Source organism: Salmo salar, chromosome ssa20 (genome assembly GCF_905237065.1).
Source record: "Salmo salar chromosome ssa20, Ssal_v3.1, whole genome shotgun sequence".
NCBI lineage: Eukaryota > Metazoa > Chordata > Actinopteri > Salmoniformes > Salmonidae > Salmo > Salmo salar.
The window spans coordinates 71,276,242-71,301,107 of record NC_059461.1 but is presented as its reverse complement, the minus strand read 5'-3'; the positions used below and the strand labels follow the sequence as shown (position 1 = coordinate 71,301,107).

The 24,866-nt window shown below is 41.7% G+C and overlaps 2 protein-coding genes across 7 annotated transcripts in view; both read left to right on the top strand.

Moving 5' to 3' along the window:
• Positions 1–8,702, top strand: part of LOC106581252 (CUE domain-containing protein 1) — a 47,331-nt gene extending 38,629 nt beyond the window's left edge. For all 6 annotated transcript variants that reach the window (XM_045703891.1, XM_014163188.2, XM_045703889.1 and 3 more), the window contains exons 7-10: positions 2,786–2,875; positions 3,040–3,133; positions 4,517–4,639; positions 5,008–8,702. In XM_045703891.1, coding sequence (XP_045559847.1) covers positions 2,786–2,875; positions 3,040–3,133; positions 4,517–4,639; position 5,008 — 308 coding nt within the window. In that variant the 3' untranslated portion in view covers positions 5,009–8,702. The remainder of the gene's footprint in view (positions 1–2,785; positions 2,876–3,039; positions 3,134–4,516; positions 4,640–5,007) is intronic.
• Positions 8,703–9,515: 813 nt separating this feature from the next.
• LOC106581251 (WD repeat and SOCS box-containing protein 1) lies at positions 9,516–24,602 on the top strand. The gene is made up of 9 exons (XM_014163179.2): positions 9,516–9,861; positions 10,819–10,987; positions 13,992–14,260; positions 16,902–17,033; positions 17,846–17,946; positions 20,806–20,978; positions 21,066–21,179; positions 22,631–22,738; positions 23,123–24,602. Exons 1-9 carry the CDS (start codon positions 9,822–9,824, stop codon positions 23,283–23,285), a joined length of 1,269 nt encoding a protein of 422 aa, XP_014018654.1. The 5' UTR covers positions 9,516–9,821; the 3' UTR covers positions 23,286–24,602.
• The last annotated feature ends 264 nt before the right edge of the window (positions 24,603–24,866 follow it).

The following is a 24,866-nucleotide window of genomic DNA, read 5'->3' as shown; positions in this document are numbered from 1 at the left end:
AGCACATTCAACTATGTAAAGAAAAAAGTATTTAATAAGATTATTTCATTCATTCAGATCTAGGATGTGTTATTTTAGTGTTCCCTTAATTTTTTTGAGCAGTGTATATAACATTACATAGTAATACAAAATAGATTTTTTTAAATGTCTGTCTTTTCACAGTCCCCGTCATTCCATAAGGTTTTCTTTTATCTGTTTTTTTATTTGGTTGTATTGCAAGCTTGAGTTACCTGGGTCATGGCTCTATTTAATACTGTGCATTTCCCAGCCTCTGTTCTGGACCTGGGGACTGTGAAGAGACCTCTGGTTGCATGTCTTGTTTGGTACCGATGAGTGTCCTAACGGTGTGCCAACTGCTTGAACAGACAGTTCAGTACCTTTTTAACCCATCAACACCTCCCACAAAGACCAATAGTGATGCAGTAAATCTCTCCTCAACTTTGACATGCGTACCACTGACATTCACCCTCCATGTATATCTTCATGGAATACATGCTACTCTGTTCTGGAACCAATTGTAATCCAACTCATCCCAAACCATCTCAATTGGGTTGAGGTCGGGTGATTGTGGAGCCCAGGTCATCTGATGCAGCACTCCATCACTCTCCTTCTTGGTCAAGTAGCGCTTACACAGTCTGGAGGTGTGTTGGGTCAAAATCCTATTGAAAACAAATGATAGTCCCACTAAGCGCAAATCAGATGGGATGGCGTATCGCTGCAGAATACTGTGGTAGCCATACTGGTTAAGTGTGCCTTGAATTCTAAATAAATCACAGACAGTGTCACCAGCAAAGCACCCCCACACCACCTCCTCCATGCTTCACGGTGGGAACCACACATGCGGAGATCATCCATTCACCTACTCTGCATCTCCCAAAGACACGGCGGTTGGAATCAAAAATCTCATTTGGACTCATCGGACCAAAGGACAGATTTCTACAGTTCTAATCTCCATTGTTCATGTTTCTTGGCCCAAGCAAGTCTCTTCTTCTTATTGGTGTCCTTTAGTAGTGTTTACTTTGCACCAATTTGACCATGAAGGCCTGATTGAAGCAGTCTCCTCTGAACAGTTGATGTTGAGATGTGTCTGTTACTTGAACTCTGAAGCATTTATTTGGACTGCAATTTCTGACGCTGGTATCTCTAATGAACTTATCCTCTGCAGCAGAAGTAATTCTGGGTCTTCCTTTCCTGTGGCGGTCCTCATGAGAGCCAGTTTCGTCATAGCGCTTAATGGTTTTGCTACTGAACTTGAAGAAACGTTCAAAGTTCTTGAAGATATCCGCATTGACTGATCTTCATGTCTTAAAGTAATGATGGACTGTCGTTTCTCTTTGCTTATTTGAGCTGTTATTGCCATAATATGGACTTGGTCTTTTACCAAATACGGCTACAGTATCTTCTGTATACCACCCCTACCTTGTCACAACACAACTGATGGGTCAAACACATTAAGAAGGAAATTCCACAAATTAACTTTTAACAAGGCACACCTGTTAATTGAAATGCATTCCAGGTGACTACCTCATGAAGCTGGTTGCGAGAATTCCAAGAGTGTGCAAAGCTGTCATCAAGGCAAAGTGTGGCTACTTTGAATAATTACAAATATAACATATATTTTGATTTGTTCAACACTTTTTGGGGTTACTACATCATTCTATATGTGTTATTTCATAGTTTTGATGTCTTCACTATTATTCTTCAATATAGAAAATACTAAATAAAAGAAAAACCCTTGAATGAGTAGGTGTGTCTAAACTTTTGACTGGTATTGTATATCCTTCTTTGCCGCACATGACCACACAACTGGGCAGTAGTTCAGGTGCGACAAAACATTGACAGACCTCTGCCCATTTTAGAAACCATTGAGTCTAATTGTTTTGACCATGACAACTTGCTATCTACGGTTCCACCGAGCAATTTAGTCTCTTAAACTTGCTCAATTGCCACATTATTCAGTAATAGATCCTAGATAAGGTTGAGTGGGTGATTTGTCCAAAAAAACGATGCTTTTTAGTTTGAGATTGCTATTCTTGGCCAGTGGAATTACATTTGCCTTCCTTCAGGCCTGAGGGCACACACTGTCTTCTAGGCTTAAATTGAAGATGTGGCAGTCAGGTGCAAACATGTATTCCTTTGTCAACTTCAGCAATTTACCATCCATGTTGTCGGTACTGGGGGGCTTGTCCTTATTTATAGATTGCAACAAGTTTTTCACCTCTTCCACACCAACTTTGCAGAACTCAAAACTACAGTGCTTGACTTTCATTATTTGGTCCGTTATGCATGAATATGAGGGCTCAGCATTTGTTGTTTGCATGTCATGCCTAAATTAGCAAATCTTGTCAACAAAAATGGTTGTCAATATCCAAGGTCTTATTATAAACAAGCCATCCGTTACAATGAAGGTTGGTGCTGAGTTAGCTTTTTTTGCCTGGAATTTCATTTAAAGTACTCAAGAGAGTTTTACTATCATTCTTTATATAATTTATCTTTGTTCTATAGTAAAAAATTAAATAAACTACAAGTTTTTTGTTTAGATTCCATCAAGTCTTAAAGTTCCCAGATATTTTTTTTACGACAACTATAGTAACCAATTAAGACTTTACATGGTCAAATCAAAAATGGTTGAAGTAAATTGTTGGTTGACCACTCAGGTTCATTATTTGTGCATGTGTGTTCTTGTGTTCGTACAGTATGTGTGAGCACATGTTGTTTTTGTGTGTGTGTGTGTGTGCATAATATGTTTATGTTTGTCTTTTACAACTTCTTTCTCTGTTTCCAGGAGAGCACTGTGCGTCAGGGTCGATGGAGGCGTGTACTGCTGTGTCAGATGACGCCATGTTTAGAGACAAACTCAAACACATGGGCAAATGTAAGGCACCCTCTACACATGTATTACCATCCCCTGTGTCTCTCTGGCAATGGCTTGTTAACTAACTCAATCAAGAGAACAGCATACGTAGGCAAACCCTTTTTACAATCCTTTGTTCTGGTAATTTATTTTGTGATGATACTGTTGTTGTCTCTCCCACCTAGCAACAAGAAAGAAGCTGTTTGAAATCGCCAGATCATTCTCTGACAAGACAAAGAGAAGAAAGTTAAAAAGAAGAACGCTCCTGAAGCACCAGTCGTATCCTTCATTGCAAGTCGATTCTAATTTCCAATCAGAAACATTGGATGGGTTCCATTTTGCAGTGTTGGCTTTTTATAGAACTCAATGATCACATACTGTATAATACAGATGTCCAGTGCCTTTGGAAAGTTTTCAGACCCCTTTTGTTAGGTTACAGCCTTATTCTAAAATTGATTAAATTGTTTTTTTCCCTTATCAATCTACACACAATACCTCATAATGGCAAAGCAAAAACAGTTTTTTTTAGACATTTTTGCTAATTTATCAAAAATAATCATCAGAAATATCACATTTACGTAGGTATTCAGGCCTTTTACTCAGTACTGTGTTGAAGCACCTTTGGCAGCGATTACAGCCTTGATTCGTCTTTTGTATGACTCTACAAGCTTGGCACACCTGTATTTGGGGAGTTTCTCCCAGTCTTCTCTGCAGACCTCAAGCTCTGTCAGGTTGGAGTGTTTTCAGGTCTCTCCAGAGATGTTGGATCGGGTTCAAGTCCGGGCTCTGGCTGGGCCACTCAGAGACTTGTCCTGAAGCCACTCCTGCGTTGTCTTGGCTGTGTGCTTTGTGTCATTGTCCTGTTGGAAGGTGAACCTTCGCCTCAGTCTGAGGTCCTGAGCACTCTGGAGCAGGTATCAAAGATCTCACTGTACTTTGCTCTGTTCATCTTTGCCGTGATCCTGACAAGTCTCCCAGTCCATACCGCTGAAAAACATCCCCACAGCATGATGCTGCCACCACCATGCTTCACCGTAGGGATGGTGCCAGGTTTCCTCCAGACGTGACGCTTGGCATTCAGGCCAAAGACTTCAATCTTGGAAACCAAGAATCTTGTTTCTCATGGTCTGAGAGTCTTTAGGTGCATTTTGGCAAACTCTAAGCGGGCTGTCGTGTGCTTTTTACTGAGGAGTGGCTTCCATCTGGCCTAATTGGTGGAGTTCCAAACTAATTCCATTTAAGAATGATGACTTGCCTAGTTAAATAAAGGTTACACAATGATTGAGGCCACTGTGTTCTCAGGGACCTTCAATGCTGCAGAAATAATAAAGTTGTCGAAGCATCTCAAGGATGATCAATGGAAACAGGATGCACCTCAGCTTCATTACCTCAGCTTCATTACTTTTGTACATAAGGTATTTCAGTTTTTTTTTTATATATATATATAAATGTTCTTAAAAAATCTAAACCTGTTTTCGCTTTGTCATTATGGGGTATTGTGTGTAGATTGCTGAGGAAATTGTTTTATTTAATCCGTTTTAGAACAAGGCTGTAATGTAACAAAATGTGGAATAAGATCAAGGGGTCTGAATACTTTCCGAATGCACTGTATGTATCATATCCAGGCCTTTAGGTGTTTTCCTCGACCATATCCCCACTAAGACTGGGCATAGCCAACTCTACAGCCAACCTCCTGGAGGATGTGGAGGGAAGCCCAGAAGATGGCCAGCCCAGAAGATCAGACACTCAGGAAGATGATGTGCCACACAAGGAGCCGTTGTCATGGTGAAAACCTGTGTTCTTCATTGTTGGGAATTGTATGGCTTTACTCTGTGTAACTACTATAACTGCTCTAATCAAACAACTTTGGTTTTAGAAGTGGGTGGGACGTAAGTTTTCATATTTTCATATTTCTTTTTTTCAGTCGTATAAATGTTCCACACAGCCTACCCGACTGCTCGGAGGCATCCGCATGGTCCTAAAGCACACCGTTGCATTGTTTTGTATCACATTCCAAATGATAAAACTGGGGGGGACAAAAATACAATTTCAGAATGTTCAGATTTCCCAGTTAAAAATTTGGTTGAAATAAATCCTTTGTTTATAGATCGACTTTTGGCTGTAATCTGACAAACATGTCACCTCCATTTCAGATCCTCCAAGGCTGTGCCACATCAGGGTTTCCATGGTGACGACATAATGACCCATGGCTGGTGGCCAAGCAATACTTCGGCTCCTCCTCTAACACAGACCAGCTAATCCCAGGCCAAGAAGTGACATGGGACCACCCACTCGCCCAGGAGGAGAAGAAGCAAACTGCTATCCAAACACCACCTCTCCTTAACTCTGACTGTTCATAACCGCATTAGATTACCATTATAATCTCTGTATTATAACTCTTAGTTAATATATGATTTAATATGTAAAGGGCAGATGCATTAGTCTTTTGACTGTTCTGTATTTTTTTATATCCGCTCCCTTTAATCCCCATTGCAGAAGGCATGGCAGCCTTGGTGAGGATGATCTTACCATATGGATTCATCTAGTGTTAACAGTCTAATCTATTTTATATGGCTGAGATAGGTCACTCCTGAGCCAAAGTGTGCACCTCTGAAATGTCCCATAATAAACCATGTTCACTCCCAGTAGCCATGTGTTGCTATGCCCATTTGGTCACAGTTTTAAACAGACAGTAACCAGTGATGACGTGGCACGTTTTTAAACATCTCAACTAGAATCACAGCTCAATCCAAGTTCAATCCCATTTTTCCTGAGAGTTCAGGAAACAGAAACGACTTGTAACCAGAGACCCTAACATTACAGTCAACATTATAGTCGACCCCCCCCACACCTTGTAAATTTAGATCTAGAGTTTTCTCTGAGCAATTTGACAGGTGATGATATCATCAGTCAAGGAGTTGTTATTCAAGTTGCCCTGCTCAAATGTCAACAAACCCTTCTGCTGCACCCTATATAAAAGAGGCATTCCAACCTGTCAAAATAGTAACTTGTCCCTAGCGGGTCATATTTCATCCCATATTGTTATGTCAATGTGTAACTAAATGCCAAGCGTTCCCTTTAATCCAATTTCAGGAATTCTTACAAACATAAGCTTTCATGTGAACTGAAATATTCCTCAAGCTACACTGACTGCCATATCTCAGTATTCTCATGTCTTTTTCAATACAGCATTTATATCTTGTTGAGAGGAAGGAGGGGCGCATATTGCTGAATTCCAGTATTATGGAGTACACAATATAACTAGTAGAACATTTTGATAAACAAATATACCAGATAAACATGTGTTTTGTTTTGTGGTGTATTGGGAAATGAACCACTTGTAATGGGAAGTGTTGGGAATGGAGAGAGCAGAGCAGAACATGATATGGATGATGCCTCTGTGAGGACTGGCATTGATCTTGATTAAAGATGCTGTTGTATGTATCAGTAGAAAAGAGAAGGCTGATGACCCAGTGCTGTGATATGAGCTTCAACAGACAGTCGGGGTAGATTTCAAATCAACCCTTTGAGCAACTAGCTGATTTGCAAGGTTTCGCATTGATCCGTCAATTTCCCAACTATTAGAAATGATCAATCTTATTCTGAAGCCTTCTCCCCAAAGTGTGCTCTTTGCTCACAATCATTAAAAAGGAAGGGACCGACTGGTGTAGGAAATATATTTTAATGTTTTAAAATTGATTCGTAAGAGTGAGCAAGCCAAGTGCACTTTGGGGAGAAGGGTAGGGAATTGGAACGCACCACTCTTCCTTCTAAAATGGATTTAAATGTAAATGGTTGATTTGCTACCTCTCAAATTATGATGTATCCACGATTGAAAAATAATATTTTTACTATTGAAATTTAAGATTGTTCAAATCAAATCACCTATTTACCGTTTTTCCTTGATTCAGGAATGAGACATGTTTTAACCCATTCTCTGTCAGGGATGTTGACAGAAGACCTCATTGGTGATAGGTTATGTGTTGTACATAAGGAGAAATGTCTGTTTGTTGTACATATGGAGAAAATTCAAGTATTGATTGTGTGAAGGGAGGCTGAAACTGACCTTTTTGGTGTTCCTTTTGAAGTCTATTGATGTTATGGATTGGGTTTGGAATTTTGCCCTTTAGACAATTTCTGTGTGTTGTCATTTTCTTGTTTGTTAGTTTTGCTCTCAGCATTTCTCATACAGATCTTCACAAACTCTCAAAAAATGTTGCCAATAAAAGGAGTCTATTGCCCTTGCCGTAATGAAAACGATTTGCCAGACTGCTATAATGTCACCCAATCATTTGTACTGTTATTGAACAACAGATCACTCAGCTTACGCAAACTGCCATCAGACTATCCATTTACCTTCATTATTACTGTCATGCTATTCACACATATCTATATAGATGTTTCAAATGGGCTTTTATTAAAAAAATATATAGCTCTTACTGTACCAGTCTGTTTCAAATGTCACGCCATGATAGTTGAGTGCTTTCATTTATTTCTATAGGAGACATTCTAACTCATATCTGCAGCAACCGAGGGAGCATCAGTGACAAGAAGCAGGTTATGTTTGTTTACAATATCCTGTGACATTTCACCCACTGACCAGTCAGCAGGTTTATGTCTGTTTATTCCAACATTGCATGATATCAGGTGCTTGCACTCCATTGGTCTTTTGCTTAGTTTTGTTCTTTTCAGAAAAGAGAGAAATTAAATGTTTTGTATCTTCAGTTCCCGGCTTTTGACTGACATCTGTACATGAGTGCAGTTTTGTTATTGCACTGTCGAGGGCAACACTCATCTGCATGGTTTTGTGATGTGATTTCAAAATGGATTGATGTTTGATGACTGCTCATAGAAACTTGTAGATACGTTATCGTCTCAGGGAAGTTTCCATCTTCTTTCTACTGTTCTTCCATTTCCAATTGGTTTGACTTGGTAAAAGCACAATTAAGAATCTAGGCCGGTAGTTTATTCCATCAGAAGCTTCAAATATAATTTTGTTGGCCAGACATGATTTCAAATGCTGGACCTGCATATAGGCCTAGTTGTTGTACGGAGAAGAGCATACTCAAAGTAATTTCTCACTCTAACGTTTTAACCTTTTCTGACCAATAGACATACAGCACCACAAATGTTTGGTCAATGATTTTTTGTTGTTGTTGAGGTGTTTCTTTGTACAGATTATTTTATTGTACTGTATGTGTGCCAGACAGAGTGATATGCTTCATAATGAATGTACATGAATAGAGATGAGGCCAGTACTAGCAGACAACATGCTTGTTTACAATGCACTCATGAGCCTGCAATCTTCTATGGCTCATAACCCTATCATAAGAATGTATGCCATATTTACTTTGAATAACTACCACCACAGAGCTGATGGTTTTCAGCCTCTTTTGTATTGAACTCAATGAGATCTGTGTGGTCTGTCCAGAAACAACCCCTATAGCCCCTAAACCATTTTTGTAGATCTCTTTCTGGATTGGACTGTAGCCAATCCTACCAGTCAATGTAGGTCAAACATGCGAAAAGCGTTGCTCATTTTCAAAACTGAAATACATTTAAAGAACTTCAGAATTTGTATGATTCAAAATGTGTTTGTTTGTTTCATATTTTGGAAGGACAAGGTCAGGAGCCAGTTTCTCCCCACAAAATATGTTTACGGTTCTTTAGGTGATTGTTTTACTCAAAATTGATTTCTGGATTAGATTTTTCTTACACTTTAAGAAAGTTTCTTATAGCTATTGAAATAATCAAGTTGTGTTGTACCCTGTCTGATGTGATTGTGTTACATTTGTAAAGATTTATTAACATCCCTTTTCCCTTTTCATTAAAGTTGTTTAAAATCAAATCAAATTGTATATGTCACATGCACCATATACAACAGGCCCACCTTACAGTGAAATGCTTACTTACAAGCCTTTAACCAACAATGCAGTTTTAAGAAAAATACCTAGGTAGCAGTACAGAGTCAATGTTCGGTGGCACCGGTTATGCATTTCGAGGTAATTGAGGTCATATGTACATGTAGGTAGAGTTATTAAAGTGACTATGCATTTCTATAAATCCCTTAGACAAGATTGTCACAACTGACTCGTGAAAAGTACTGTTATCACCCAACATCAGGCTCCTGGTGAGGCCTATCTTTTTGAAGAAAGAGGAAGACCTAGGACTTTTGTGAGCTAGATTTGAAGTGAAATGTTTCTTGCTAAGACAAAACATTTTGGGAATAGATACTATAGTGCACCGGTTGCACACATCTTTATTGTTACAGTCAGAAAGGAATATAGGTGCAGCATAAACAATCTTTGGTATTGTGACATTCTTGTTTATGAATGGTAACGGTCACGTGACCATTGACACAAATGTGTGTCATGTCTGTGATGTGTCCCATCCCCCAATGTAAATTATGCAAAATTGACTTTGTTGTCCCCCTCCCCACAGCTTTAAGCTTCAACAGAAAAGGAGCTCTGGTTGGAAATATAACATATTGTGATATATACTATTTGCCGTTGCAATAGAACGGTGCCCAATAAGAGCGAAATACTGTATATCAATGGTGATAAATGAGAGGGAAAACTTGAAAACGCTTACAGATGAAGGGGCGGTGCCATTTTATCGCCTTGGTAACTGATGACGTGTGACGGAAAGCTCTCCCTATAGAATGAAAAGATGCCATCTAGTCTACGCTTCAGCCATTGTATTTCGCCGTTGTCTGTATTCAGTGGTGTGCTGTAACGCAATAATTTCGTCGATTTTAATAAACGCAGATTTTAGCCATCCAGCTGAATTTATCAAAACCTAGTCTGCACACGGATTGTAAAGAAGATATTTACAAATATAATAGATTTTTTTGGGCTCACGCGATATTAAAATTAGCAGCTAGCTACTTTTTTTTTTGTTTATTTCCCCCAAAAACCTTTGTTATTAAACCAATAGGCTTTTCTCCACGGATTCGGTTTCTATTTAGATGGCAAGCTTCCCAGATTCTGTAAATGAAAATGAAATAGGTAAGTTGAGATTCTTTTCACTATCTTGCTCTGTTGTGTTTGGGGGAGGGGTTGACAATGTGTGAATATTCAGCTATCTAGTTGATATGTATTAGCTAGCTACTATTTTACACCTTTTTATCTGTCGATGACGCCATAAGTAGTCTTACTTTATTTATTTTATAGGTCAAGTCGTTTCTTCCATAACCTATACCCTTTTTAACTAGAGACTCGCACACTAACTGCCTGTCCCATATTCACCATGTCCCCACCGATGATACCCAGTGGCCCCACACCAAAGACAGTATGGTAGAAACTTTGTGCCCACCCACAGCGCCAGCAGTCGGCACACTTTGTTTCCCATGTCCTTCTGGGGTGGTGCTAACTACGTTTCTGCAGTATGACTCATTCCTCACTAGTCGGTGGAGCGCACCGATCTCTCACGTACTCTAGATGTTTTATAAAACGGGTGTTTTGATGCAACACTGTTGCGTAAAAACCCGTGATATATGTTGTCTCATTTACTTGGCCAACCATATATTTATGGTACCCAGTTAAAATGCGTTAGTTGGGCTAATAATATGTGGTATATTATAGCCAACTTCATTCTCATTTCTAATGACGTCTAATAACAAAACAGTCTTGACTCTCAGACTCTCAGTAAAAATAATTTCAGGCATCAGTTCTGACATTGAACATTCATATCCAGCTACACCAGAGGTCAGTTTGGCCTGGTGGAACCAGCCTGATCGGTGTTCATTTTATTTCACTATGAAGTGAAATAGATTGAGGAATGCAGCGACCAGGCTGGTGTAATAGAATGATAAACGCAGCTTTCAGGCTGGTTCCAACAGGCTTATGGCCAGTTGGGCCTGAAGCATATTTTCTACACTGTCATTCAGATGTTGCTCACAAGCACCATGTCATTGTGTTATTTGTGCTTTCAATCCTAGACTGGTCTCTTGTTTCTGTTTCCAGGTAAGGCAAAGTTCATCGGTGAACTCTTAGTGCCTGTTGCTCCCTTTGACCAGAAGTCTGGGCGAGAGACCTGGACTGTAGCCTTTGCACCTGATGGTTCCTACTTTGCTTGGTCTCAAGGGCATCGCATCGTGAGGCTCGTTCCCTGGTCAAAATGCCTGAAGAATTTGTAAGTACCTGTACTAGGTCTAACCACAGAAAACAAATGGTTAGGCCCTACTTTAAAGGTCTGTTTACATTTTGAGGGAGGCCTATAGAGGCAACAATTCCTTTAGAGTTTTGAAATTCAACAATGTTTCAAGTTTCTGAATATCCTAACTCATTTGTCTTTGCAATGAATGCACTGATTGATGTGGAGTCCTATTTGGCAGAGACAGCAGTAGAGGGCAGGGGAGCAAGAGAGACAGTGAATGTGGCATGTGCTGGTGTGTTGCTGGTGCCCACTGGGTATTTGTTTGGCGGCTGCCCTGCTTGTTACATTATCTGGTGTTTTTAAGGCCCTTTCAGCGCTCCTCCACTCCACAGGTCGCACTGATACATCTCACCTTACTGCACACTTACAAAGGCCACTGCAGGGTGAAACAGGGTTTGGAAAACTCCCATTGTAGCCCAAACAATCGTGTTCATGCCCCTCAACAGACTGATCCTTTATTGATATTTCTCTAAAGAATTACATCATTTTAGTTATTGTTGCTTCCTGTCTCCTAGTGTTTCTTACAATATGTACTTTTGTTTTGCTTGAATATCTTAACGTTGTTCTGTACTCGAGTCTACTTTTTTAAGCAACAGCTGATTGTTGATAACGTAGAGTGGACTTTCATTAATGAGGAGTTTTGGGTAAACCAAGTTAGAGGAAAGAACACTGCTTCTTGTTATTCATTAGTGGAAATATACTCAAGGGCCTTGTGTTATCATTTTGGCACGTTACGAAAGCTGATTTAAAATGCAGTCAAACATGTACAAAGGCGGTCTTGTCTTTGGCAAGAGAAAGCAAAACATAGCAGCTTAGGGTTTTATTACTATGTCCTTATGTTGTAAAATAATGTATGGTTTACTGCCATGAAGTCAACTTCTACATTTCCGCCTGTAAACCCTTCTGTAAACAATTACACATCAAATCAATACTAAAACAAGGTTGAGGGCTGTAAATGCACTTTGACATTATTTAATGGCTACAGCCTCCTATTTCCTTTTTAAGTCGTCATGGGCCTCGGTAGCCTGGCTGACGTGGCTCACATGGTCAGAGATGTAGCGCTGACATACTGGGATGGAGAGGAGGCTGTTGTGAATGCAGTATTTGCACAGAGTTGTGCTTTATTCTTGCTGAGTTTTGATTGGTTCTCTGACTTTTTTTGGGGGGGGGGTTGATACCTCGCATTGTTTGGGTTTGAAAATCCAACAGTTGTATTAGAAGGGGGTGGACGCTCAGGGACTGTAGGTGGCTGTCCATGTGGGTGTTTGAGTGAGAAAGACACAGAGGAGAACAAATAATTTAAAAAGCACAGCCCCGTTATTGACGCATCGTGCTGACATCAACATAGCTTTTCCAGACTCTGAAGTCAGGAGGACTTTGAGTTAGGTGTCAGCCAGACTAAATCATAGGTGCATCCAATCTGATTTCTAATATCCACAGCATTCTATAACACCACAGAACTTGAAATTCATTCTAGATTCTGATAGTCCAAATTGTTGTTTACAGTTCTAGTTGAGTTATTGGTCTCTTTCTAGAATATTCTAGTAGTTCATTGTGCTATCCTTCCCTATGAGGAGGAAACAGGTCAGTGTGCTGTGGAGCAAGCTGCCAAGGACACGTGGCTTGTATTATCAGTTGCCTTTCTGCAGAGCTGGCTCTTTTTCCACACAATAATGTCATGCGATGCCCCCAGAACCTTTTCAGCTTGTAGACATGATGTTGTACACTGTTTTGTCTTGCCTATTGGGTGTTGTTGTGGTAACCAGGCCAGAATTGTTTAGGCAAGTCCTGTCTAATGGAGAGAGATTGTTAGAAATTGAAAACCGGTCAAGGTGTGCAAGATGCAAAATATAAGGCCAACAACTTATATATTTAAAGGTTTAATAGACAAAGATATGCATATGAGAGAAACAGACGCGTTCCTCTGACAGCCTTTCTCAAACTTTCAGACCAGCAAGGCATGGCCTTCTTCCTTTGGTAAAAAAAATAATTGACAGTTCCTTTTTCTTTATAAAAACACATTGTATTTCATTTATTTTTACTGTACACTAAATTGAATGATTTACATATTTACTTGGCTTTCTTCATGTTTTGTCTCTGTCTGTGTTGTACTCATAGGCAGTGTCTCTCTCTCTCTGTGCTTTCTTCAGGGGCTGTCTATAATTGACGAAACAATACAAATAGAATTTAGTCATTACACAATCACATTACCTGTGCTGTCAATAAAAACAATGTAACAACTGAATCTTTGTTATTTGTTTATAATCTTTCATTCTATTGATATACATACATACAATATAATATTAAAAAAATAGAATAGCACAAGATGTTTGACTCACCCAATCATTGAGACGGGTGTGCCTGTCTCTTGGACACCCAGCAGATCAAACCTCAGAAGGAAGAACCTTTGGTCTGCAGGTAGCCTAGCGGTTAAGAGCGTTGGGCCAGTAACTGAAAGGTCACTGGTTGAAATCCCCAAGCCGACTAGGTGAAAAATCTCTGTGCCCTTGATCAAGGTGCTTAACCATAATTGTTCATGTAAGTTGCTCTGGATAAGAGCGTCTGCTAAATGACTAGATGTAAGAAGGAGAGGGACAATCAAGGTGTTTTTAAAAGTCAGTCTGCTGTGATATTTAGATTTTCTGGAGGCCAAATTCCAATTGGGAATAATCATCATAATATCGTTCTTAACAATATGATGAAACTTATGGAACGTGTTCGCCAACCGTGTCACCACTTCGACTGCATGTATCACTCAGTGCTCTCCTCCTGAATGTGCATTGTTTTTTTAGCTGTTTGGCACCTGGATCAATTTAATTCAGGTTTGTTACATTAAAAAGTAATGTGATCATCGCACTGTAGGCCTACCTGTAACTCTCCTTTCCCTGTCCTCCATTTCTGTTCCTTTTCTTTCTCTGAACTCTCCATCTCGCTCCCCATCTTTCCACATTTACCCCTCTCTTTCTATCCCACTCTCCAGCGGTGGGGAAGGCTCCAACAGAGCAGGCCGTCAGCGTTTGTCGCGGCAGAACAGCGATGGGGGAACAGTGGTGCCAGTGGGTGAGCCCAGGGAGCACACCATCGACTGCGGTGACGTCGTGTGGGGCCTGGCCTTCGGCTCGTCAGTGCCAGAGAAGCAGAGTCGCTGCGTCAACATCGAGTGGCACCGTTTCAAGTTCGGTCAGGACCAGCTGCTGCTTGCCACGGGCCTCAACAACGGACGCATCAAGATCTGGGACGTCTATACTGGTGAGAACCTGATTAAACATCACAACCAGCTATACTCTTCTGTTTTCACAGTACATTGTTCCATGTACCAATGCAAGTTATAGAATCAGCATGCCTGTTCTTAGTAGAGACGAAGTTGAAGCCTCATAGGTGGGTTTATCGAACCTACTTTCTCCACACAAATCCTGGGCTAAGTTTTCATTCCAGAAAGTCCACCTCACCCTTCTGCCTTTGTTCATGACTGAGGTCACTGCTGGTGACTTTTTAAAATGACATTGTACTCCAAAATGAATGAAAAATTCAATTATGTTGTCAGGATCTGAAATATAATTTCCCCTTCAAAAGCATTAGAACCTATAATCCAACTGAGCGGCTTTAAATAAATATTTGCCTAATTGGGAAAACCCCCAAAAGTCTTTGAATGCGTTAAATGCTACAAATATACTTTAACTTGACACTCCAGGGTTTTTTCTTTATCAAAATTGGGCTTATTATTTAGAGGCCCCCTTCTTGGCCGCAGATAGATGTTTTTAAGGGCATTTCCTGCAATTATACACATTTTGTCATGGGCAGAGAAATTTGAAAAAGACAATTTAAAGCTACTTTTCTGCATTTCTACACTCATTGCGCTGAGAAGAAATGGCAGTTTTTTAAAGCTACTTTCCTGCAATTCTTCATGTTTTGCTCTGGTTTATGTTGTGTTCTTATGCTATCTGAGTGACTCAAACATAACAAAGTCAGTGGGGCCCCCATGCCATGTATTTTTATTTGGGTAATTCTAGGTTCTCAAAGATGATATTATTTTGATCCATGATCTTTTCTACATACTTTTTGAAGTGGTCGGCAACAATTTAAATGAATATGGGGGAAACGCTGGGGATCATATGCCTGATTGCTGTTACATCAACCCGTTGCACAGATGCAAGATTTTTGGTAATCTTTTAAGCAGCCTGTCATTAAAGAGAGTAGATGTAACCCTATCCCAGTAGGGTTACCTAAGCGTTCCTGATGCACACAGGGCTATAAAATGAGTTTTATTCTCATAGAACAGCCAAGAGAATGCTCATTGTTCTGTTCCAGATGGGAAACAAGGTTGCCATTGCCTTCTACCCATCTCGTCATCTACACACCCACTTCTAGCTGGCATCCTGTTTTATGGTCTGTGTGTTGGAGACAGTCAGTGGGTTATGTAACGTGTTGACGTTCGTATTAGCCCTGCTGGTCGTTTGCTTGCGCCTCCTCTCCTGCTCCCAGGTTGTTTTTTTTTGTAACTGACAAACCTGATTGATGATGTTTGCCCACGGACCCTCTCTTGCTGCTGCCAACAACAGTGCTGACGTCCCAACCCTGCTAGGCTCCCTGCTCTCCTAGACTCATTAGTTCTCGCTCTCTCTCTGTCTCTCTCTGTCTCTCTCTCACCTACATACAGGGCCCTTTGAAAATGTATCTACCAGAAACACTGTATATGTTAATGCCTACATATGTACAGAGGACAAATAGAATGCCCTAGTCAAAGTATTTGGCAAACTTCTGTGTGGATAAATAGTAATCTCCACAGAATATGACTTGATTGGTGGGAGGGTGTGTACTGGAATACCACCATGACAGCCAATGATTTACAGTTAACTGCTAGCTGTGCTGTGCTGCAAGTGGGTGGAGATATAGTTGTCAGGGGCCGGTCCCAGAGCCATGTTGCCATTTTCTGCTGTGCTGATGGGCTTCTGTATCTGGGCTACTGTGGTCTGGTGTGAGTCATGCCTTTAAAAATAAAAGATGGATAGATTATAATTTTTTTGGAATGTCCAAACTCACACCAGACCACAGTAGCCCAGGATTTAATCGTTTGTGTTTTCCCCTCTGGCCCACTATGGAGGACAGGAAACAAAGCCTAGAGACTATAGACAGTCAGGGGATAAAGTGAACTGGAGATCTGGATTGATGTCAGAATGCCACACGATCCCTGGAGCCAGGTTTGAAATATGTAACACCGTACATTTTGAAACGTACAAAGGTTTTTCTTAGTTTTCGTGTTTTAAAATTAATAATAAAGAAAAAAATATTCCCCAAACACCACCACCCCTCCCCCAATTGGAGTAAACTAATCAAAAACAATTAGGGTGTTATTGTGATAACTATTAGAATAGATTATTATACCCCAATTAGGAGTCAGCCGACTGTTGGCAGACTATTTGAGAAACTACTGTAATTGAGTCCCATCCTTCCCTCAATGGAACCAGTGTTGGGACTGTGTATCAGGAAGCAACAAATTACCGGGATTAAGTCTGGATTACTTTGATTGCACTTATTCTATGTCAGTCTACCCAGAGGGTATTCCATGCCACTCTGACTGTCAACACCAGGCCCAGCCTTTGAAATAGAGCTCTCCAGGGCTCTACTTCATCAGATAGAGAGAAGAAAGCCCAGTCGGTGGATCTAGTAGTTACATGGCGATTTCATTTGTGACAGCCCTCTTTCTTCCCCCTCTTAAATTCTTCTTTCTTTTCTCCACTCAATCTCTATACTCTTTTTTTTTAATATATATATATATTCTGCGCCTCTATAAACTGACAGCGCTCTTGTTACTTTTCACATGGGTGAGGAACCCACACTCATTTATCTAATTTAGTTTTATTATTAACTCTGGGGTTGTTTGCCTTTACAGGAAAGCTGTTGCTGAATCTCATGGACCATACAGATATAGTGCGAGACCTGACTTTCGCCCCTGACGGCAGCCTCATGCTGGTATCGGCATCCAGAGACAAAACCCTGAGGGTCTGGGACCTGAAAGATGACGGTAAGAACACTGAGTCCTGAGGAACATCTTTTGATTTAGCTTGACTCCGTTTTATTATCTTGGAACTGAACCTGTTTTTCATGGTTATTTACATAGCTTTGTACAGCTGTGCCAGCAAGCCACGCTGATACATGCAGATGTCGTTTTTGTGTGTTGAGCTAATGCACATCCACAAACATTAAGCTAAAGAAGTAGGTAACATGTGATGAGTTGCCTTTGTTCCAGTGGAATGTGGAATGAGCTACTGCTGCTGGGGGTTCCACCTTGAAAGGCCCCCCACCCCCTGCATGCGTTCTAAGCTCACATGAACAGAGAGTAGTGTTAAAATTGGGCCCAGGTCCAAGAGTAGGCTATTCTTTTCTTCAGAAATAGACTACATTTTCTTGTTTCTTTACACCTGTCTAAAATAATGGGTTTATTGTGAGGTAGGCTGTATTAAAAGGATTTATTAGACTTTTTAAAATGTAGATGTTCCAAAGGTCTGCATCAGTGGCTTGTAGGCTGTGCGTGGAAGCCAGGAGATGCTAAATGTGTTTTAATTAATGTTCAATTACGGCAAGACCGGCAGTTATTTGCTTGACAATCTCCGTCTGACAGAATTTCATGACCGTCACAGCCCTAGTTAAGCCCATTAATTAAAAAAGCCAAATTATTCCTATTGAAATTTAGCAGAAAATCCTGTAAACTTTGGAAACATAATCAGCAGAGTTTTGTTACACTGTTACTTCATCACAATCATTTCTTAAGCAAATAATTTGTGTGGATTTTTCCATCATGTACACATCATAACCAGCTGTGATTCTGTGTTGTAGGTAACATGGTGAAAGTGTTGCGTAGTCATCAGTACTGGGTCTATTGCAGCGCATTCTCACCAGACTCCTCAGTCCTCTGCTCTGTCGGAGCCGGTAAATCGGTACGTACACCTGTTCCCCTTTCTCTCCTTTTTGGGAACTGCTACTCTGTGTGCTATTGCTTGTGTCTAGTTATGCTCAATGACCTACCAATGAAACACTCCCACCTTCCCCCGTCCCATCAACTGAATCTTGACCGTTATGCTTGGTGTCATGACTAGTTCAACATCCCTGGCTGGAGTTCGGTTTGGCTTTGTTTGAAGTTGAAACATATTTAAAATTCTAATATGCATGTAGACTAAACAAATGATCACACACATTTGTAATCGTTCCAGTATTTATCCTGGATCTACAATCTAAACAGTTCACTTGATGTTTTACACTGGGGGATACGCTTTATTTAATGACCTTTTAACCTCAATGCAGACCAAAATCATTCAAAGAAATGTTCTAAAGATTTTTGGATTCCCTTTTGATACATTCTACCTTAGTAAAGAGAAAATTAGATGGTTAAGTGGCGTAGTCCCCAAGATGGCTGCCCAGCCAGTGAGGGATCGGACCCCTATGACTTCAGATACACTTTGCAACAACCGCATCAACATGCTAGTAGTTAGTTACTGTAGCCAGCGCCATCCTCCTTGTGCAGGGTGCAGCTAGATTGTTGTTAGGCTGTGTGTCCATAAGTGTCTTGCTTTCCCTGTCACAGGTGGCAGGTGTGTGAGTGTTTTTGAAGGGAGGGAGCGCCGCGCTGACATAAAGCAGCCGGTGCAGACCGCTGGCTGGTGGCACCAGTGCCACTACTACTGCCGGGCTGGGACGCACTGTGCCCCTGCCCAGGGGGCAGTCTTGCACCTACCTGACCGCAAGGTCTCCCATACGTAGGTGCTGCTGTCTCCATGTTTGTCTACCTCCGCTGTCGCAGTTCCTCCTTTTATATCAGTTATGAAACGTTGATTGTAAATGGCAGTAAAGTAAAACCTTTCCCACCCACAGTCCCTTACCCCTCTCCTTCACCTCCTACTGTCCCTCTCTATCCCCCCCCCCCCCCCACACACACACACACTTAATTAGAAACCCTACCTATTAAAGCACACCTTAACTGACATTTTGTTAGGTTTGTAGTATTTTGTCAGTCTCGCCGCCTGCCCACAGTCTCTAACTTGTATGAATTACATTGTTTATTTGTCTCTCCATAATGAGCATCAGTTATTGTAGTTTGAAAGCCTTAGTTCTCCCTTGTCCTCCTGACTTCTCCTGTGGCCCACATTTAAGGGCCAGTCAGCACACCTGTCTGTGTTGTGGCCACACTGCTCCTTTTGTAATGGAGTTAGTGTGCAGGGGTCAGGTCATTGTTGGCGTAAATGAGAATTGAAAGGACTCTTTGTGGCTCCGCAGACTGCCTTCATCCCCATAAATGTCCGCCTTTGTCCCAAACACTCTACCAAATTTTACATGGACAATGTTGGAGTCAAAAACCATGATGTAAGTTATTGAATTCTCTGATGCCTCATAATTGGCCAAAGGGCAGTATTTTCCTCTTTCGGCTCCCCCACGGAAATGTCCCACTTTGATTAGCATTCACATGTTTTTCTGTTAAACAGAGTGAGAGAACTATAGTGGGAGAGGAAGAACAGTCTCTCATACAGTGTGACTGAACTTACACTCACTCGTCTTAGCACTGAACACCAATCCTCACCCAAAATTCTAATAAAAGTGCCAATACATTTGAACTGTACTCTGAATTGCTTGAACAGAAACATTTAAAAAGAACTGAGCCTCACTAAAAAGATCACAAAAAACAAAAGAGGCAACTGTAACTGTCTGCCATTTTGGAACAGATTTTCCTCATACAGTCACTGGCAGCTGTCTGTCTTATAAACTGTAGAGCGGTGCAGCTTGCCTAAAATGCAGGCAGTAGCCTCATGAGTTGGATTCCTTTCATTTCACACTAACGCTAGAGGAGGGAGTAGGAGAACATGAACTGAAGTAGCCCCCAGAAACCATTGACTTGATTGTGGAATGGCATTCATCTACTTTAGCGGAAATGTTGCACCTTTGCTCAAGTGCAATGTTTGCAGAACTCCTTGTTACGTTTTGAATAGGCCTATACAATCTTGTTATGGTTCTAAAAGTTACAATGAAATTCAACATCACTGTTAAAGCCTCCTATAGAATTGAAGTGTAATTTAGATCTGTTCTGATGAATTTAAAGTTTTAACAAACAAGGCATGTTCCTCTTGAGCAGGCATTACATTGCGCTGGAGCAAAGGATCGTTAAACCCATGTGGCTGACTGTTAAACTGTGTGCAGATGTTGCAAATATGTGTGTCCAAAGGCGTCAACCTTTTGGCCATCAAATGTTTTTTTTCTCTTGCAGTATGTGTCTTCGTAGGCTACCGCCGGAGGTGCGAGCCTTTTGTAATCACAGTGAACTAAAACTCAAAGTGGAACCAGTGGAGTAACATTATGTTACCTTAAGTTACTACTTGTTTTATTTTTTTCATTTTTCTGTAGACTTAAATGTTAGTATTAAGAAAACATTGTAATTAGATATTTATGTTTAAATGCTAGCCTAGGTCATAGAAATGACAATTTATATGGAGCACAATTTTAGCAGCTATGTTAAGAAACCAGATGTGCAGTGACATACATTTTGTAATATAACATAGAATTGCTGCTTGAGTAGCATGAGATTTATTTTGTGCGTTGTTTGGTCTGTAGTTCAAGACATAAGCCATAAAATGACACTGAGCATACAATGATTTTTCTGTTTATTTCTTGCTTTATTCTTCTTGGCTTCATTTAATTACTTGTAATTGACATTCTGTCTGTTTTTGATATTTTGTGCTAGTAGCTTTTAAATGCTTGTCCCTGCATAGCGTTATTCCGTGGGCTCTAACATGGACCTCTTCCTTCTGTAGGTGTTCCTTTGGGATATGGATAAATATTCCCTGATCCGGAAGCTGGAGGGTCACCATAACGACGTAGTGTCCTGTGAGTTCTCTCCCGACGGAGCCTTGCTCGCCACCGCCTCCTACGACACCCGGGTCATCATCTGGGACCCCCACGTGGGCACTGTGCTGCTGGAGCTAGCGTAAGTCAGACACGCCAGGAACTAAGGCAAGGCAAAGACACGATGTTGTTAAGACCTTTTTATGTATTTTTTTTTTCTCTCCTTCAGGCACCTCTTCCCCCCCCCCTCGCCCATCTTTGCTGGAGGGGCCAACGATCGCTGGGTACGCTCTGTAGCGTTCTGTCACGACGGGCGTCACATCGCCAGCATCGCTGACGACCGGTAAAGAACAAAGCCTGAGACCTGTGTCTGGCGCATCAGAAGGATCCTATAAAGAAAAGCTCAGCTTTAAAAATGGATGAGATTTTTATAGCTAATGTCCACTTGTTCCTCTCTCGAAGGCATTCTCTTCTACCTCAGGTGAAGAGCATGTGCTGGTGTATATTTGTGTTGGCCATAGCTGCTTCACCACACCCATTTGCGCTGTCACACTTCAGTGTATACGGTAAACTGTGTGCTCTCTGTTTCTGCTGATGAAAAAGTGTTAGTGTTTGCAGCAGTAGCAGAGCGCTGTGAAGCAGAGAGAGAGAGAGTCACAAGTCTGAGTGAGAGCATAGCTGTTGCAGCCAGGCAGGGCCCCCTTTGCGAATTAGTCACATGACCCTCACATGACAGCCATTAATCAACCGCTGATGCCTTTTCTCCTTAGCCCCGCCCTTCCCTTCATTGGTTAGGCTGCTAAGTGTTTACCATTGAGAAGGCAGTGCTAGATAGAGGGAGAGGAGGAACGAGCCTCACAAAATGGCGGACAATTTTTTTTTTTTGCTCCCATGATGAGATTTTCAGATAGGATGAGGGGAAAACATTTGAAGTTTTATTGAATAGCGAAAATAAATGGCTTCTTTTATTTAAAATTTACTTGACCCTTTTTTACTTTGAAAATACAAAACCACTGTTGAAGTGGAACGATATGAATGAATCCTACAGTTCAGTGTTCACGTGTTTGTCGTGTGTTTTTATGCTCTATTTCAGCCAGCTTGTTTAGGCCCTAGTGCAGTTCCCATGTGTTCTCTGACCAGCGCCCCTCTTGCTGTCTCCCTCTTTATTTACTCCTTCTCTCTCCTACACACCTACTAACCCCCCCCCCATACACACACCCACTAACTCATTCTGTCCCTCCCTCTCTCCTCCCCTTACACACCCAGTATCTCATTCTGTCCCTCCCTCTCTCCTCCCCTTACACACCCAGTAACTCATTCTGTCCCTCCCTCTCTCCTCCCCTTACACACCCAGTAACTCATTCTGTCCCTCCCTCTCTCCTCCCCTTACACACCCAGTAACTCATTCTGTCCCTCCCTCTCTCCTCCCCTTACACACCCACTAACTCATTCTGTCCCTCCCTCTCTCCTCCCCTTACACACCCACTAACTCATTCTGTCCCTCCCTCTCTCCTCCCCTTACACACCCAGTAACTCATTCTGTCCCTCCCTCTCTCCTCCCCTTACACACCCACTAACCCATTCTGTCCCTCCCTCTCTCCCCCTCCCCCTACACACCCACTAACCCATTCTGTCCCTCCCTCTCTCCCCCCTCCCCTACACACCCACTAACCCATTCTGTCCCTCCCTCTCTCCCCCCCTTCCCTACACACCCACTAAGTCAGTCTGTCCCTCCCTCTCTCCCCCCTCCCCTACACACCCACTAAGTCAGTCTGTCCCTCCCTCTCCCCCCAGAATGGTGCGTTTCTGGACCATTGATGAGACGTCTCCCCAGGCCATCGCTCCCCTCACTAACGGCCTCTGCTGTGCATTCTCTACTGACGGGAGTTTCCTAGCAGCTGGGTGAGGCACACACAACTACACACACACATACACACACACACACTCCTACACACTTACCTACACTTCCCTGCCACACACCCATACCTCAGTCCGTTTACATACTGGGGGGGATTAATCCTGTTTGAATTGCACAAACCCTAGTCTTTAGGCAAGTGGCAGGTGATCAATCAAGACTTTATGTACTGCCAAAAACTGGTCTTCCAGCTTTTTATTTGCATGCTATAGGAAGCGCAGCGGCCCCTATATGTTGGTGGTTACACCCAGGTCTCTTACACAACTGGTTGAAGCATTGTTGTAAGGTAGACTACAGCTACCTAGTACCTACCTTTTCAGTGCTGTTGTGAGGGATAGATCGACTTGGAAATAACTCTCTCTCTCTCTCAGGTCTCGAGATGGCAGCGTGCATTTCTGGGCGTGCCCAAAGAGCATTGCCAGCCTGCAGCACCTGTGTCGCATGGCACTACGACGGGTCATGTCCACCCAGCAGGTGCAGACGCTGCCCATCCCGCCCCGCATACGGTCCTACCTGTCTTACCAAGATCTCTAGCCCTCCACATTCACCCTCACTGCCCAACACCGCATGCTGGAAACCAATGAATATTACCTTCCTAGAAAAAACACCCAGGAAAAATACCAAAAAAATAACCGAAGAGGAAAAACTTGATTGACAAACTAACACCCCCATGCTGTTCTGTGACAAGACAACTTTTTGGATATTTATTTTTGTAGGTTTACTTCCGTGTGTGCGTGCCATGGCCCCCCTCAGGGAGCGTGGTTGAATGGTTGTTATTTCAGTGACCTGTCTCTCAGCGTAAGATGGCCTTACCATATGTCACCTCTGGATAATTCTACATTCTTCCTCCAATAGACTTTTTTGCTGCTGATAATTGGCCTGGTGGTGGTGGACTCAATGTTGATGTGCTATCTCTCAACCTTCTCTGACTTGGAAGTGGAGAAACCATGCAACTCCACTGACTTTACTGTAAGGACTAAGGTTGAAAATTCTGGGAACTTTCAATAAATACCCTGGTTATCCCAAAATCCAGTTTGGAGGAACCCTGGAATCCGGAGGGAATAAGGAGGAAATCCGGAATCCTCCTAACCAGGATTTTGCAACCCTACTAAGGACTGACTGAGAGGATGGATGGTTCGTCCCAACACTGTGCATTAATTTCAGTGTTTCAGAGACGGACATGAAGGGTCGAGAGGTGTGTATGGCCACATGTACAAGTAGGTGTGTGTGTAAGCCAGGGGAGTCAAACTCGTTTTGCCACGTGGGTCTTCGCCGAGGTCCGGAGGGCTGCAAGTACAATTGATTATATTTCCTCTGTCAGAATGTGTAAAAAAAATGTTTTATAAAAATTGTCCTCTTTCCATCGCTTTTGGAATTTTCGATTCTCCCTGACTGTCTAGCTTTCATTTCAATATACTTTTAGAAAGCTGGACAGAGTGAGGTTAAAATAAATTTAGGTCCATTATCCTTTCTACACAGTTTCGTTTTGGTAATATCAATTGAGATTGTTTTTCCATTAAAAGCAAAAAAATAAATGTTAATTTGAAAATGGTGTAAGTGAATGACTGTGCTGATAAGATTTGACCTGCTGCTGCAGCGGGCTGGATCCCTCCCTCAGTTTTCTGCTACCCTAGATCTCCTCAGGTCTTAACCCTTACTCCCTCACTTGCCCAGGTCCTCAACGTGTTTCCTTCCACACATCCTGCCTCACTCACGCCCAGGAGGGAAAAGACTGCCTGTAGCCTACACTGTCTCATCACACTCTCAAAACAATAGCAACCCATGGCCTGACCTGTTTTTGTTCTCATTTTTTTACCTGTAAAAAAATAAAATAATTGTGTGTATACTGTGTACAGTGGCTTGTGAAAGTATTCACCACCTTGGCATTTTTCCTATTTTGTTGCCTTACAACCTGGAATTGACATGTATTTTTTGTGGGTTTCTATCATTTGATTTATACATGCCAAATATGTTTTATTGTGAATCAAACAAGAAATAAGACAAACAGAACTTGAGCATGCATAACTATTCACACCCCCAAAGGCAATACTTTGTAGAGCTGCATTTTGCAGCAATTACAGCTGCAAGTCTCTCGGGGTATTTCTCTCTTAGCTT

Bases quoted from the DNA above. Each gene is read 5' to 3' on its own strand.
- LOC106581251 (XM_014163179.2), top strand. From the start codon at position 9,822: ATGGCAAGCTTCCCAGATTCTGTAAATGAAAATGAAATAG. The intron at 17,034-17,845 runs GTAAGAACACTG...TCTGTGTTGTAG, and splicing joins CTGGGACCTGAAAGATGACG to GTAACATGGTGAAAGTGTTG. The intron at 21,180-22,630 runs GTAAAGAACAAA...CTCTCCCCCCAG, and splicing joins GCCAGCATCGCTGACGACCG to AATGGTGCGTTTCTGGACCA.